General features: G+C 43.2%; 1 protein-coding gene and 1 long non-coding RNA gene across 2 annotated transcripts in view; one reads left to right on the top strand and one right to left on the bottom strand.

Annotated features, from left to right (window-relative positions):
* The first annotated feature begins 1047 nt into the window (after positions 1–1047).
* The window catches only part of LOC133245376 (uncharacterized), a 30362-nt gene continuing 15147 nt past the window's right edge, over positions 1048–16262 (top strand). Inside the window, exons 1-2 of the long non-coding RNA XR_009735660.1 lie at positions 1048–1097; positions 8879–8934. This is a non-coding gene — a long non-coding RNA (uncharacterized LOC133245376). The remainder of the gene's footprint in view (positions 1098–8878; positions 8935–16262) is intronic.
* LOC133245375 (olfactory receptor 9S13-like) lies at positions 10504–11551 on the bottom strand. Its single transcript, XM_061413255.1, has one exon. It carries the CDS (start codon positions 11540–11542, stop codon positions 10592–10594), a length of 951 nt encoding a protein of 316 aa, XP_061269239.1. The 5' UTR covers positions 11543–11551; the 3' UTR covers positions 10504–10591.

The following is a 16262-nucleotide window of genomic DNA, read 5'->3' as shown; positions in this document are numbered from 1 at the left end:
GCAATGACCTCCACGTTTCTTCTCAGGAACTTCTCTTGAAGTTTTCTTAGAAGGTGCCCTGAAAGATTCTATACTTTCCAACAAAGGAGTGGTTGATGACCATGGAGGTTGTCCAGCTTTCCTCTCCTGGGCTATTTGACCCCCACCCTCACATGACAGCAGAGCAGGACAGTCTGACCTGGATGTCCAGGCAGATCCCTCTCAAATTCAGGGCTGGAGCTGGTGCTCAGGGTGGAGTTGAGGGTCTGCCCTACACATGTTGGCTGCACACCCTGGTACCCAGCCAGTTCCTGTGCCCCTGTGCTCACAGCTGAGGTGGCCATGACCTAGCTGTCCACCTCTGCTCAGCCAGGTCCTCACAAACATAATCCTGGCAAATGTGACCAAAGTGACCATCTTCCACCATTCTCAGGTTGACTGGCCTTGCTCCTATGTCCTTGGGGTTCCTAGCTTCATGTTTGTGAATGTTTTCCAGGACAATTCGTCTGCATCAGGGGCCTCGGGTCATCACAGCAGTGACCCTAGGATGCCTGGGGGAGCCCCAGAGGAGGGACTGGCTTTTCTTCTAGGAAGCCAAGCTACCAGCTTTGTTATAAAAAACAAACTCACACATTCCTTTGGCTTGTTGAGATGATCCAGTGAGGCTATTTTAGTGGCTTTAGTAAACCTGTGTGAATTGAGCCTGAGAAAGTCTTGCCTAATAAAGCAAAAAAAATCAGTTGTTATCTGCAAGCCTCAATTTGTGTTAACTATGGCTGAATCCTTCCTTGTGAGCTGATCTCACATGTGGTCTGAGGGCCTATAGCATCCAGCAGAGCCTGGAGCTTGTCAGAAAAGAGAGCCTCAGGCAATGAACTAAACCCCACACTTATAAGAGACCCACTGATTATTTCTATTCTCTTTAAGTTCAGACCGGCTGCCCTCAACGACCCTGTGCAGTGCAGCAGGGGTGGACGGGGGCCGGCCCCCAGGACTCACCTGTCAGTGATGCTGACCACGCCCTGCTGAGTGATGACTGCCCTGCTCCTGTGATGTCAGGAGGGGGACGGCTCACTCAGGACCCTGTGCTCCCGGGGAGGATGGGACTCCTGACCCAGGTCAGTGCTGATGATGACGTGGAGCCCAGGACACTACCCTGTTCAGCTCTGGCTTCCTGTGCAGGGAAGTGAGAGTGGGGAGGGGTTAGCAGAGGACTCCTGTGTTCCCAGTGAGGGTCTGTCCAGTGTCCATGTTCTTGCTGAGGAAGCTCCTGGGTCTTAGAACAAGTAAGGGATAGGAGGATTCAGTTCACTTGCTCCTTTAGATCTGATCCTGTGCTTGGGTGGTATGTCCTGAAACCTGCACTTCAGGGTCTCTCTGCTGGGGAAGATGTATCTATCTCAGTTAGCTGGGAATACAGGCCTCAAATGGCCAATTAGGTGAGACTTGGGCTCTTAGTGCACTGGGACACCCAACTCCCTGGGTCCCTGGAAGCTGCCCTCCCGTGGCCAATCTTGCTCTGATTCCCCTCAATGCAAGACAGAGGAGGCAAGAAGCCTGAACCCCCTCAGGAAGCACAGGGGGCCAACAGGAGAGAAGGAAGAGAACTTAGAGGGGCCCAGTGGCCCTCCTTGGAGCGGTGTCCTCCGGGCAGCAGGTGTGACATCTTGGTCCATGGCCCATCCCCACCCCCCCACCCCCACCCCACCCCCACTGGTTGTTTTGAGGAAAACTGATGGGTAATAAATCTGGACCTGTGTTCCAAGCACAGCCCTTTCTATTCTATTATCATTAGATGCACAGAAATAGTGTCCTGTCTTCGGTGTGGCCTGACCCTCAATGAAGACTTGAATATATGTGCTAAATCAGTTTAAATATATGTGCTGGATCACTGTAATCCTGGTTAGAAATCCAAAGTGAAAATGAGACAGTGAGTAGTTTAGTTGTGTCTGATTCTCTGCGAACCCGTGGATTGTAGCCCACCAGCCTCCTCTGTCCATGGGATTGCCCAGGCAAGAATACTGGAGTGGTTGCCATTCCCTTCTCCAGGGGATCTTCCCAACCCAGGGATTGAACCTGAGTTTCCTGCATTGCAGGCAGATTCTTCACTGTCTGAAGGTGATATGTGATTATTAGAAAAATACAGAAAGTATAATTTAAATTAATATATACATCCAAATAATTGGGAGGTTGGGACTGACCCACATACACTACTGATACGATGTATAAAATGGACGCTTAATGAGAATCTACTGTATGGCTCAGGGGACTGGACCCAACACACTGTGGTGGCCTGAACCGGGAGGAAATCCAAGGGGGAATATATGTGTATGTGTAGCTAGTTCACTGTGCTGTTCAGTAGAAATTAATGAAACGTAAAACAACTGCACTCCAATGAAATTAATTTAAAAATGAAATACATACATCCAAATAATAGTGCACATTTTATCATACATCTCCCAGTAATTGATAAAACAAGGGGAAAATTAGAGTAATACGTTAGATTTAAAATATTAACTAATTGAACCTCCTCAGCACAAATAGTCAAAAACACTCAGCAACTGCAGAATTTAAATGCCCTCGAGACACCAGAATATCACTGTAATAAGGTGAAAAGTGTCTCCCTCCAAAAAAAAATAATAATAATAATGTCTACCCAGAAAACCAGAGTAGGATCTTATTTCCAAAGGAATCGGCTAGCATGAGGTCATGCTGGATTAGGTAGACCCTAAGTCCAATGACTGGGGTCTTTATAGGAAGAGAAAACGACACGGAGACACAAAGGCACAGGGCAAAGCGCATGTAAAGATGGACGGAGGTTGGAGGGACGCAGCACAGGGGGAGGAATGCCCCAGATGCCAGGAGCCTCCAGGAAGACGCAAGGAAGAATGTTTGTCGAGAGTTTTCAAGGGCAGTGGTCTCTGCTGACAACTTGATTTTGAACATCTATCATTACGACCTCCGGAGAAGGCAATGGCACCCCACTCCAGTACTCCTGCCTGGAAAGTCCCATGGATGGAGGAGCCTGGTGGGCTACAGTCCATGGGGTCGCTAAGAATCAGACACGACTGAACAACTTCACTTTCACTTTTCACCTTCATGCATTGGAGAAGGAAATGGCAACCCACTTCAGTGCTCTTGCCTGGAGAATCCCAGGGACGGGGGAGCCTGGTGGGCTGCCGTCTGTGGGGTCGCACAGAGTCGGACACGACTGAAGCGACTTAGCAGCAGCAGCAGCAGCATTATGACCTAAGAGTAAAATTCCTTTTGCTATAAGTCACCAAATTTGTGTTAATTAGCTATGGTGGCCCTGGTGACTGAAGCAGGAGGGTGGTGAGGGAGTCTGCTTTCACTTGGCAAAGTCAGCAATACACTTTACTGTTTTATCTTGTTCTCCAGCTCTATGTCAAAATGCACTTTGCAGGGATCTTCAGCATCTTTCCCAGTTATTCCATATTCTAGTTCAGTTATTTCAATTGTTTTAAACATGGTAATGTACAACAATTTACTTGTGGAATCTGCTTAGTAGAGACACGTTAGGTTGTTTCTTTCTTTATATTCCTTACTCAGTAACGAATATTATGCAATGGACATCTTCCCCTCTTAAGTGGATATCTAGATGTGTATTCCTGAGTAGAAAGGCACATTTTTTTTAAGCTCATTAATTTTCTCATCTTAATCTTACTTTATTAAGGTTCCTTTCCTTCCATCTTAGTTTTTGCCATTCAATTACTCTACTCAACTCTAAAACTTTCCATTTTAAGAAGTCCTGGTTCCATGGGAGAGAAGTGATCTATAAGCTGCTCCAGTGACCACAGTGTTGGATAACTGTGGGCACAGAGGGTTGATCAGTTCAGTCAGTTCAGTCACTCAGTTGTGCCCAACTCTTTGCGACCCCATGGACTGAAGCATGCCAGGCCTCTCTGTCCATCACCAACTCCCAGAGTCTACTGAAACTCATGTCCATTGAGTCGGTGATGTCATCCAGCCATCTCATCCTCTGTCATCCCCTTCTCCTGACTTCAATCTTTCCCAGCATCAGGGTCTTTTCAAATAAGTCAGCGCTTTGTATCAGACGGCCAAAGTACTGAAGTTTCAGCTTCAGCATCAGCCCTTCCAATGAATATTCAGGACTCATTTCCTTTAGTATGGACTGGTTGGATCTCCTTGCAATCCAAGGGACTCTCAAGAGTCTTCTCCAACACCACAGTTCAAAAGCATCAATTCTTTGGCACTCAGCTTTCTTCAGAGTCCAACTCTCATATCCATACATGACTCCTGGGAAAACCATAGCTTTGACTAGATGGACCTTTGCTGGAAAAGTAATGTCTCTGCTTTTTAATAAGCTGTCTAGATTGGCCAAAACTTTTCTTCCAAGGAGCAAGTGTCTTTTAATTTCATGGCTGCGGTCACCATCTGCAGTGATTTTGGAGCCCATAAAAACAAAGTTTCTCACTGTTTCCCCATCTATCTGCCATGAAATGATGGGACCGGATGCCATGATCTTAGTTTTCTGAATGATGAGTTTTAAGTCAACTTTTTCACTCTCCTCTTTCACTTCCATCAAGAGGCTCTTTAGTTCTTCTTCACTTTCTGCCATAAGGGTGGTGTCATCTGCATATCTGAGGTTATTGATATTTCTCCTGTCAATCTTCATTCCAGCTTGTGCTTCATCCAGCACAGCATTTCTCATGATGTACTCTGCATAGAAGTTAAATAAGCAGGGTGACAATATACAGCCTTGACATACTCCTTTCCTGATTTGGAACCAGTTTGTTATTCCATGTCCAATTCTAACTGTTTCTTCTTGACCTGCATACAGATTTATTTCTCAGGAGGGAGGTCAGGTGGCCTGGTATTTCCATTTCTTGAAGGATTTTCCACAGTTTACTGTGATCTGCACAGTCAAAGGCTTTGGCATAGCAATAAAGCAGAATTAGATGTTTTTCTGGAACTCTCTTGCTTTTTCTATGATCCAGGGGATGTTGGCAATTTGATCTCTGGCTCCTCTGCCTTTTCTAAACCCAGCTTGAACATCTGGAAGTTCATGGTTCACATACTGTTGAAGCCTGGAGAAAGGAACGGCAAACCACTTCAGTATTCTTGCACCGAGAACCCCATGAACAGAGGATTGATAATCCATGACAATTCCTCTCTTCTGTTGCAGTTTTTTCACCAAGTCTCTATGGGTCTGGACTGCCTACATTCATAACTTCCATGAGAACAAGAGGGTGAATCGTCCTTGCTGTAAATCATTCTGCCCCTTCAGCACTCTTCATGAGCAACTGCATCACATACTATTTAGCCACTTATCTGCCTAAGTATTTCTTGACATGATTTTACCAATGAAACAAAATGAGCAGTAGGATTCTTTGTTTCCCCATTTACCCTTACTTTCATAAGGTGCTAAATCTCTACCCTTTTGTTTTTATCTGTGTTTCCTGCTGCCAATGAATTCTCCTAAGTTTTCAAAGTATTTTCAGGCATTGGCATTTTCTCATTTTTATACTAGATATGTGACAACACTGCAGTTTCCGCTGGAATAGCACTTAGAGGAAGTGATTTTTTTCAGGACATTTTCCTCCTGCTTCTTTTCCTTAATTCCTTTGGATATCCTTTGACATGGTGCATTCTATGTTTAATCAATTTGTTCATTGTGTAGGAACTCTATCAAGGGCGGATAGCATCAATCTATAAAATCATGAAAATCTTTAACTTTGGAGGACAACAATTTTGAACAGGCAAAAGTTATAGTGGCATTTAGGCAAATTTCATTCTCTTTAGCTGCAAGATGGTGAATTCTATGAGTAAATATGACTTCATGATTTTTTCTCTAAATGTGTGTAATATAAAAATAAATCATTTTTTCTGTCCTAGATGAGAAAGGTGAATGCTGTGACTGGAGTTCTGGGCACCAACTCCAGTGCAAATACCCTCCATGCCCTTGGATGATAGACCAGGAGCCCAAGAGAGTTTCTGCCCCAAATGGAAACAAGATTTTGCCTCAGACCCCTGACCTCTCTCCTATGTGAGAGGCACTCAGCCAAAATTATTCCTACTGGCATCAGACTCACTTTAGGGAGTATTTTGGCCATGTATTTAAATTATCATTCTTGTTATTTAAAACAGGGTCATGGATATTCGGTTTGGGTGAAGTATGAAAGAAAGATTAAATATTTGGTTTCTCTTTGGAATCATCACCCATTAGGGCACAATTAAAATTTACCCATCAATCATATCTTTTGTACTAGTCATTGCTTGAGGTGTTTTATTCACATACATTATCTCAGGTGAGCCTGGCCATGTGAACATATTTTTAATTGTAGTATGTATGTGAGTCTGTGTGTGTTATAGTTGATGTTGAATCCTATGTTAGTTTCTGGTGTACGGCATAGTGATTTGACATTTACATATATTATGAAATGATCACTTGAACAAGTCTGGTAACTATCTGTCCCCACACACAGTTTTTACAACACTTTTGACTACATCCCTTATGCTGCATATGACAGCCCAGTGATTTATTTTTGTACATTCCCTTCACCTATTTATCCCCTTTAGTGTCCTCCCTTCTGGCGACCACTCATTTATTCTCTGTATCTGTGAGTTTATTTCTGTTCTGTTTGCTTATTTGTTTTTAGATTCAAAATGTAAGTGGAGTCATACGGTATTTTCTTTTCCTGTCTGACTCGTCTCACTTAGGTTAATACCCTCTAATGCCACCTACAAAGATGAACTTCCTCCTCTACTCTCCGATTCCTTTGGGCTTCAGTTCATGTAGGAGAAGCAGCACACTTGCTTCTTTCTTTATCAGGAGCAGTTCAAAAACATTGAATTGATTCGTTAGCATTCTCCAATGGTGACTAAGTTTTTTTGTATTATTATGAATTCATATTGAATGTATTTGATGTATTTGAATGTATTGTAATTACTATCCTTAATAACATCAAACTGTCTCATTTTTAGCCAGTGGGCAGCTCTTCTATTTGGTCCAAATCTAGACCTGACCTACCAGCCTTTGATCACCTTTTTGTTCCTGAAATGGCACGCTGTTCTGACTTGGGCATTCCTCTAAGAATCCAGGTACCTATTGGTGCGGTATGAGTCCTTGGAAGCCACACTCTCATAGCTGATTGACCTGTTTAACCTGACTCACCAGCTGCTTCCTCCTAGCTTCCTTATGGATCTTGCACTTGCTGACTTCTGATTGTGGCAGTGCCCAGGACTCGGGGTCTGAGTTTTCCTCCTTGCTGTCACTGGCTGAATGACATCATCTGGCTTCATAGCCTTATCATCTCATCTTACAGTTCCACAATATTTCCCAGCTCAGAATCCTTTCCAATGAGTTGACTCTTTGCACAAGGTGGTCAGTTGGAGCTTCAACTTCAGCATCAGTCCTTCCAGTGAATATTCAGGGTTGATTTCCTTTAGGATTGACTAGTTTGATCTCCTTGTTATCCAAGGACTCTCAAGAGTCTTCTCCAGCACCACAGTTTAAAAGCATCAATTCTTCAGCAATTCTTCAGTCTTCTTTATGGTCTAACTCTCATATCTGTACATGACTACTGGAAAAACCATAGCTTTGACTATATAGAACTTTGTTGGCAAAGTTAAGTCTCTGCTTTTTAATATGTTTTCTATGTTTGTCATAGCTTTTCCTCCAAGGAGCAAGTGTCTTTTAATTTTGTGGCTGTGGGTCACTGTCCTCAGCAATTTTGGAACCCAAGAAAATAAAATCTACCACCGTTTCCACCTTTTCCCCAACTATTGAAGTGATGGGACCAGATACCATGATCTTAGTTTTTAAATGTTGATTTTTAAGCCAGGTTTTTCACTCTCCTCTTTCACCCTCATCAAGAGGCTCTTTAATTTCTCTTCACTTTCTGCCATTAGGGTGGTATCATCTGTATATCTGAAGTTGTTGGTATTTCTCCTGGTAATCTTGATTCCAGCTTGTGATTCATCCAGCCCAGAATTTCATATGATGTACTCTACATATAAGTTAAATAAACAGGGTGGCAATATACAGCTGTGACATGCTCCTTTCCCAATTTGGAACCAATCCATTGTCCCATGCCTGGTTCTAAATGGTGCTTCTTGACCTACATACAGGTTTCTCAGGAGACAGGAAAGGTGGTCTGGTATTCCCATCTCTGTAAGAATTTTCGATAGCTTGTTGTGGCCTCTTTAATGTTTCTCGAGCATGCTGGCCACACTTCCTCTTGGGTCAAAATAGCACCTGCTTTTCTTTTGTCTTCCTGGGATACTTGCTTGGCTAGTTCTTGACCTTCCCTGTGAGGACTACCTTAATGTCTGTGCTTGACAACTGTGTTCAAAACTGCAGTGACGATGGGAGGTAATCCGAGAAAAGCACAAGGAGTTGATTTCTTGCATCTTGTAATATAAAATAGCATGTCCTTGCAGCCTAAGCTGCTCCTGAGTATTGTGCCTGTAGCCAAATGTCTTCTGCCCACATTTGCCATGTTTCTGTATGTGCCCAGGTTCAGTGCTAGGTTCTCTAGACTTGGGTCACTCCTTTAAAGATGATTAAGTTTCAATTTCTGAATGTAAATAGTTTTTAATTTCTTTCTATATACACAAATATATAATTTCTTTAAATGAATAAACATTTTTATATACAGATTTTTAAGCTGTTTTTATGATTGTTGGCAGAGTTTTCTGTAGTCATTTTCCCCTTTCCTTTAAAAAATTGGATCAGTTTCCTTCCTAACATATAAGCATATAACACAAGCTTATATGTGACCTTAGGTGCGTGCATGCTCAATAGCTAAGTCATGTCTGACTCTTTGCAACCTCATGGACTGTAGCCTGCCAGGCTCCTCTGTCCATGGGATTACCTGGCAAGAATACTGGAATGGGTTGTCATTTCTTCCTCCAGGGGACCTTCTGAATCCAGAGATTAAACCTGAATCTCCTGCATCTCCAGCATTGAAGGTAGTCTTTTTTTTGTTGTTTTTTGTTTGTTTCTTTTACTACTGAGCCACTTAGAAAGCCCATATATGACCTTGTGTGAAAAGTGTGAAAGTGTTAGTCACTCAGTTGTGTCTGACTCTTTGCAACCCCATGGGCTGTAGCCCTCAAGGCTCCTCTGTCCATGAAGTTCTCCAGGAAAGAATACTGGAGTGGGTACCATCCCTTCTCTGGGGGATCTTCCCAAACCAGGGATAGAACCCAGGTCTCCCACATTGCATGCAGATTTTTTACCACCCGAGCCATCAGGAAAGCCATGTATGATGTGTGTGTGTGTGTGTTACTCACTCAGTTGTGTCCAATTCTTTGTGACCCCATGCACTGTAGCCCACCTGGCTCCTTTGTCCATGAATTCTCCAGGCAAGAATGCGGGAGTGGATTGCTATTCCTTTCTCCAGTGTATGACCTTGCTGCTACTGCTGCTAAGTCACTTCAGTCGTGTCCAACTCTGTGTGATCCCATAGATGGCAGCCCACCAGGCTTCCCTGTCCCTGGGATTCTCCAGGCAAAAACACTGGAGTGGGTTGCCATTTCCTTCTCCGATGCATGAAAGTGAAAAGTGAAAGTGAAGTCGCTCAGTCGTGTCTGACCCTCAGTGACCCTCTTGGACTGCAGCCTTCCAGGCTCCTCCATCCATGGGATTTTCCAGGCAAGAGTACTGGAGCGGGGTGCCATTGCCTTAGATAATCTATATTAACAATCCAGCTTACATGATTCCATATAATGTCTTTACATGGTTACACAATCATTTTGAAAAAAATTATGTTTATAAACTATGCTATACAAATGTAAGTTATCCAAGAATATGGTTGTAATTTTGTCAGTCTGTTTAGCTTTTTATTTGTTATCGGGATGGAGTGGCAATTTTTAAGAGTTTTACATGTGGAACCGGGAATCAGAGGTCCCCTTTGGCCTTTTTTATAATTCAGGTGTCTTTTTAATTCAGATATCTTATTATGGAGTTTTAAGAGTTCTTAATATACTCTAAGTATGTCTTTTATCAAATACATGTTTTGCAAATATTTTTTTCATGTCTGTTTCTTTTACTGTTTCAATGTGTCTCTGTAAACTAAATATTTTTAACTTGTATAAAGTTCTAATTATCAAATGTTTCCCTCTGTAGCTTACACAACTTGTGTCCTATCAAAGAAATGCTTGCCTAACCCAAAGTTTTAAAGATGGTCTCCTGCATTTTCTTCCACAGGTTTTAAATTTTTACACTTTATACTTAGGAATCTTGTCTATTTTGAGTTAATCATTATTGGGGTTGATGTGTGTCTTTTTGCATATGGATGTTCAATTGTTTCAGAACAACTTGTTGAAAACACTATTTCTCCATTGAATTAGCCTGCCAGTTACGTCAAAAATAAATGGACCTTATATACATAAATTTAGTCTGTATTCTTGATTCTGTTTCAGTATGCCCAAATTACACTGTTGTGATTTCTCTGGTTTTTATAGTAAATCCTGAAATCAAGTTGTTTAAGTCCTTTGACAATTTTATTCTATTAAAATTAATTTTGCCTACTTTTTAAGTACACAAAAATTCAAGAGAACAGTTTTAGGATATTAATTCCTTGACCAAGGATCAAATCCATGCCTCCTCTCTGGCCACCCTCCTTCACGTGGCTGTGTGCTTCTGGCCCAGTCTCCGCAGGGCATCCTTCACATCCTTGTTTCTCAGACTGTAGATGAGAGGGTTCAGCATCGGGATGACCAGGGTATAGAAGACAGAGACCGCCTTGCCCTGCTCCATGGACTCCACAGCTCCCGGCTGGGCATACATGACAAAGACAGTCCCAATAAGGACCGTCACTGCAGTCATGTGGGAGCCACAGGTGGAGAAGATTTTGTGGCGTCCAGCTGCTGAGTGCATCCTCAGGATGGTCACTATGATGTAGCCATAGGAGATGAAGACCACAATTGTCACACCCACAATGATGACCCCACAGATGCCAAACAAGAGCAGCTCATTGAGGGCTGTGTCGCCACAGGCAACCCGGAGCAGGGGGGGCACATCACAGAAGAAGTGGTTGACGTGGTTGGAGCTGCAGAACGGGAGGCTGAATGTGAAGCTGGTCTGCAGGATGGAGTTGAGGCAGCCCCCACAGTAGCAGCCCAGCACCAGGCGGGCACAGACTGAGGGGCACATGGTGATGGGATAGCGCAGGGGGCTGCCAATGGCCACGAAGCGGTCATAGGCCATCACGGCCAAGAGGAACCCCTGGCTGGTGCACATCAGGGAGAAGAAGAACAGTTGAGTGGCACAGCCTGCAAAAGTGATGACCTTGGAGGAGGACAGGAAGTTGACCAGGGCCTTGGGGGCGATGACAGATGAGTAGCACAGGTCCAGGAAGGAGAGGTTCTTGAGGAAGAAGTACATTGGGGAGTGCAGACGGGCATCCAGGGTGATGACCATGATCATGGTGAGGTTCCCCAGGATGGCCACCACGTACAGGACCAGGAACAGAGCAAAGAGCAGGGCCTGGGTCTGCAGACCACCCTCAAATCCCTCCAGCAAGAACTCCTGAAAAGTCATTACTGAGAGGTTTCCATTTCCATGGGGTGACATGACCTCAGTCCTCAGACCAGCAGAATTACACCTCCAGTGATGGTGAACTAGCTAACCCAAACTAAACTTCCTGCTGAAGACTATTAGAAAAGATCAACAATAAAAATGAAATTTGATTGAACATTTAGGAGAGTTAGTTAATGACTTAGTGAAGAATTGCTAACGAAGTTCAAGATAAACACAGAGGACCGGGGATTCCAGTGCTGAGAGTTCTTTGCCCTGGAGACATAAACCAGTTTTGGAAAGAAAGTCCGAGAGGCCCAGTGCCCGGGCAGTGACTTTTTGCTCTGTTGCTTGTTTTGTGGAACTACTGGTGACAATAGAAAAAAAAAAAAAACTTGCAAAACATGTATTTGATACTCGGAACCACCAAGGATGCATCCACAGAAGTAAGTTACTAAAAAAGGAGACAGAGAGACAGGCTGAATCTGAATTGGAAGAGATGATGGCCAAGTGTTTTATCAAACCAATGGAAAATATTAATCTGCAGATTCACGAGGCCTATTAAATTAAAGCAGAGTTAATGCAAAGAACAGCACATTCATGTATATCAGAGTAAAAATATTTAAAACTGAAACAGAGGGAGAAGTCTCAAATGCAGCCTGAGGAAAAACAGACTGTCCCTTCAAAGAATCTACTGCAGCAGTAAGACTTCGGGTTGGCTTTCCATCCATTTGTAGCCAGTTGATTTTCAACAGGGTGCCAAGACCAATTAATAGGAAAAGAATAAAATCTTCAACAAACAGTGATGGAATAACTGGAAATCCACATGCAAAAAAAGGAATGAAAAGGTCTACCTCACACTACTTACAAAAATTGACTCAAAACAGGAAAAGCCCTAAAAGTAAGCACTGAAACTATTAGAATAGAAGAAAAGGTCAGTGTAAATTGTCATGACCTGGGATTAGTCAGCATTTTCCTAAATATAACTCAAAAACACAAGCAACAATAGTAAGAAAATGATTGGATTTCATCGAAATTAAAATACTTTATGTCTCAAAGGACATTATCAAGAAAATGAAAATAAAAACCATGAGATAAAATGTCTGCAGATTATATATCTGATAAGGACCTCATCTCCATAAACCATAAAGAACTCTTACAACTCAGCAACAAAAAGACAATCAATTTTTTAAATGGGCAAAGGACTTGAATAAGCATTTCTCCAAAGAAGATACACAAATGGCCATTAAGTACAGGAGAAGATGTTCAACATCATTAGTCATTAGAGGAATCAGGGCTGAAGCCCAGTATGAGATCCACTCAACCCACTAGAACGTCCATAGTGAAAAAGCAGAGGAGAGCACCTGTCAGTGAGGATGCGGGGGAACTGGAACCATCACACAACATTAATATAGATGTAAAAGTGGCGCAGCTGCTCCAGAAAACAGTAGAGCTACCAGAGTGTACAGTAACAATCCCCTCTTAGGCATGTAACCCAAGAGCACTGAAAACATAAAGTCACTTAAAGGCTTGTACACAAATATTTATAATAGCAGTATTCATAATAGCCAGAAAGTGGATGTGAGCCAAATGTCCATCAAATGAGGAATAGACAAAATTTGATATAGCCGTAGAATGGAATAATATTTAGCCATAAAGGGAATAAAGTTCTAATACAAGACAAAATATGGAGAAGCCTTGAAAACAATGCTAAGTAAACAAAACCAGATCTGAAAGGGCACAAATCCTATGATTCCATGGAAATGTCCAGAAAAGGCAAACGCAGAGGCAAAAAGTACATTAGCAGTAGCCAGGGGCTGGGAGACCAGGAGGGTGGAGAATATTCTGAGACTAGCTAGTGGTGATGACAGACAGCATCGTGAATATGCTAAAACAAAAAGGAAAACACACCTGCTTATACACTTTAAAATTGTGAAATTGTAAAAGTTTGTCATATAAGAATTGTTTCTCAATTTAAACAAAAACAAAAGAAGGAGGGTGCTATAAAAAGATTTACCAGCAAGATAAAACGGAGAGAGTTTGTCACTAACAGACACAAACCACGGGAAATCCTGAAAGATGATCTTCAGGTAAAAGGAAATTGATCCCAGATGGAAACTCAGAGATGGCAGAAACAACGAAATCAAGGGAAAGGGCGAAAATATTGAGATATCTAAATAAATGTGGATTTTATAAAATGCTTGAAGGTTAAAACAGAGAGGGATTAAAATAGAAAACACCAAATGTATGCAATTCAGGAGGGGGCAATTAGGGTACAAATAGTCTAAGGCTTTTTGCCTTGTTCAGAAAGTAAATAAAAATGCTATTGTGAGTTGTATTAATTCAAAAATGCAAGTTTAATTTTTTTGTAACAACTGAGAGAAAAAGTGAAGGAATGTGAAACATCCCAAGTAATATAAAGAAGAAATGGAATAATAACAGTTTTCAGTGAATGCAAAGGAATGGAAGGAAATGAAGAACGCAGGCAAGCTCCACTGTTGGTAGAAATGTAAATTGGTGCAGCCACTGTGGAGAACTGGAGGCAGCGTCCTCGAAAAACTAAAAATAGAGCTACCATATGATTCAGCGATCCCCCTCCTAGGCGTGTATCTGGAGAAAACCATGGTCTGAAAGGATGCCTGCACCCCGCTGTTCACAGCAGCCAGGACATGGAAGCAACCCGAATGCCCATCAGCGGAGGAGGGGCAAGGAAGACGCGGAAACACGTTATGGGAGCATTGCGCGTGTGTGTGCGCTCAGCTGCTCAGTCGCGTCGACTCCACAACTACACGCACAGTAGCCCACCAGACTCCTCTGTCCAAGGAAATTTCCAGGCAAGAACACTGGAGGGGTTTCCATTTCCTTCTCCAGGGAATCTTCCTGACCCAGGCATCAATTTGGCATCTCTTGCGTTGGCAGGTGGGTTCTTGATTACTACCCACCTGGGGCTCAGCCATTAAAAAGAATAAAAAATGCCATTTGCAGCAACATGGACGGACCTAGAGATTGTCATACTGAGTGAAGTCAGGCAAAGAGAAACATTGCATGATATTGCATATATGCCCAATCTAGAAAGAAATGATAGAAGTATTTACAAAACAGAAACAGACTCACAGACTTAGAGAACAAACTTATGGTCACTGGGGAGGAAGACTGGGGGGAAGGGATAGCTAGGGAGTTTGGGATGCACGCGCACACAGCAATATTTAAAATGGATCGCCAACAAGGACCTACTGCACAGCACAGGGACTCTGCTCAATGCTATGTGACAAAATAAATGGGAAAAGAATTTGAAAAGGAGTGAATACAGGTACGTTAGCCAAATAACTCTGCTGTACACTTGAAGTTATCACAACATTGTTGATCAAGTATATTCCAACATACAATAAAAAGTTGAAGTTTGAAAAGAAATACCATGATTACCTTAAACGTCAGGACAGTGCCTACGTTACCAGGGATCAATGGAAGCTGGGGCTCCTGAACAGCCAGGGCACGTGGGGCATGTGAACTGCTGAGCTGAGACGAGGGGTAGAGCGTGTCTTGGCCTGCATGCTTCCTAGGCGGGGGTCTGCTTTGCTATCATGCCTGGACACCGAGTGTGACTCTGTGCACACTTCTGCATGTGTTGTAGTGAAGGTGGAGGGCTGGAGCACTTGTCCGCGTCCTGAAGCCGTGGCACTGGAGAGGGGTCCACAGGAGACCTGCCCTTGCTGACCCGGGGAGCAGCCGCCACCGCCTCCTCTGAAGGATCTCAAGCCAGACTGAAAGGGAACACATACAGCACTTAATTTACTGCACAGATGCCGCTTCCTTATGGATCAGACAGACACCAGGATGAGTTAGAAGTAACCTTGCCTCAAGTCACGTGAGATGAACAAGCAGTTTTTTGCCCCTGCTTCCTCCCTCTCTAGACTTTTTCCTTTCAGGCTTGGTGACCCCAGTCTTTGCTTGTCCCCAGCCAGGTTCTCTGACCACTTCCTTCATTTCTTTCAGTTCAGTGCGGTTCAGTCGCTCAGTCATCCGAGTGATTCCGCAAAGAGTCCGACTCTTTGAGACCCCATGGACTGCAGCACGCCAGGCCTCCCTGTCCATCACCAACTCCCGGAGTTTACTCAAACTCATGTCCATTGAGTCAGCGATGCCATCCAACCATCTCACCCTCTGTCATCCCCTTCTCCTCCTGCCTTCAGTCTTTCCCAGCATCAGAGTCTTTCCCAATGAGTCAGCTCTTTGCATCAGGTGGCTAAAGTATTGGAGCTTCAGCTTCAGCATCAGTCCTTCCAGTGAATATTCAACACTGATCTCCTTTAGAATGGACTGGTTGAATCTCCTTGCAGTCCAAGGGACTCTCAAGAGTCTTCTCCAACACCACAGTTCAAAAGCATCAATTCTTCAGCACTCAGCTTTCTTATAGTCCAACTCTCACATCCATATATGACTGCTGGAAAAACCATAGCCTTGACTAGATGGACCTTTATTGGCAAAGTAATTTCTCTGCTTTTTAATATGCTATCTAGGTTGGTGATAACTTTCCTTCCAAGGAGTAAGCATCTTTTAATATCATGGCTGCAGTCACCATCTGCGGTGATTGTGGAGCCCCAAAAAGTAAAGTCTTTCACTGTTTCCACTGTTTCCCCATCTATTTGCCACAAAGAGATGGAACTGGATGCCATGATCTCAGTTTTCTGAATGTTGAGTTTTAAGGCAACTTTTTTTACTCTCCTCTTTCACTTTCCTCAAGAGGCTCTTTAGTTCTTCACTTTCTGCCATAAGGGTG

Source organism: Bos javanicus, chromosome 3 (genome assembly GCF_032452875.1).
Source record: "Bos javanicus breed banteng chromosome 3, ARS-OSU_banteng_1.0, whole genome shotgun sequence".
NCBI classification, from domain to species: Eukaryota; Metazoa; Chordata; class Mammalia; order Artiodactyla; family Bovidae; genus Bos; species Bos javanicus.
The sequence above is the reverse complement of the archived record's forward strand: the minus strand, read 5'-3'. Positions and strand labels throughout refer to the sequence as shown.

Coding starts and splice junctions, on each gene's coding strand:
- LOC133245375 (XM_061413255.1), bottom strand. CDS start 11,542: ATGTCACCCCATGGAAATGGAAACCTCTCAGTAATGACTTTTCAGGAG.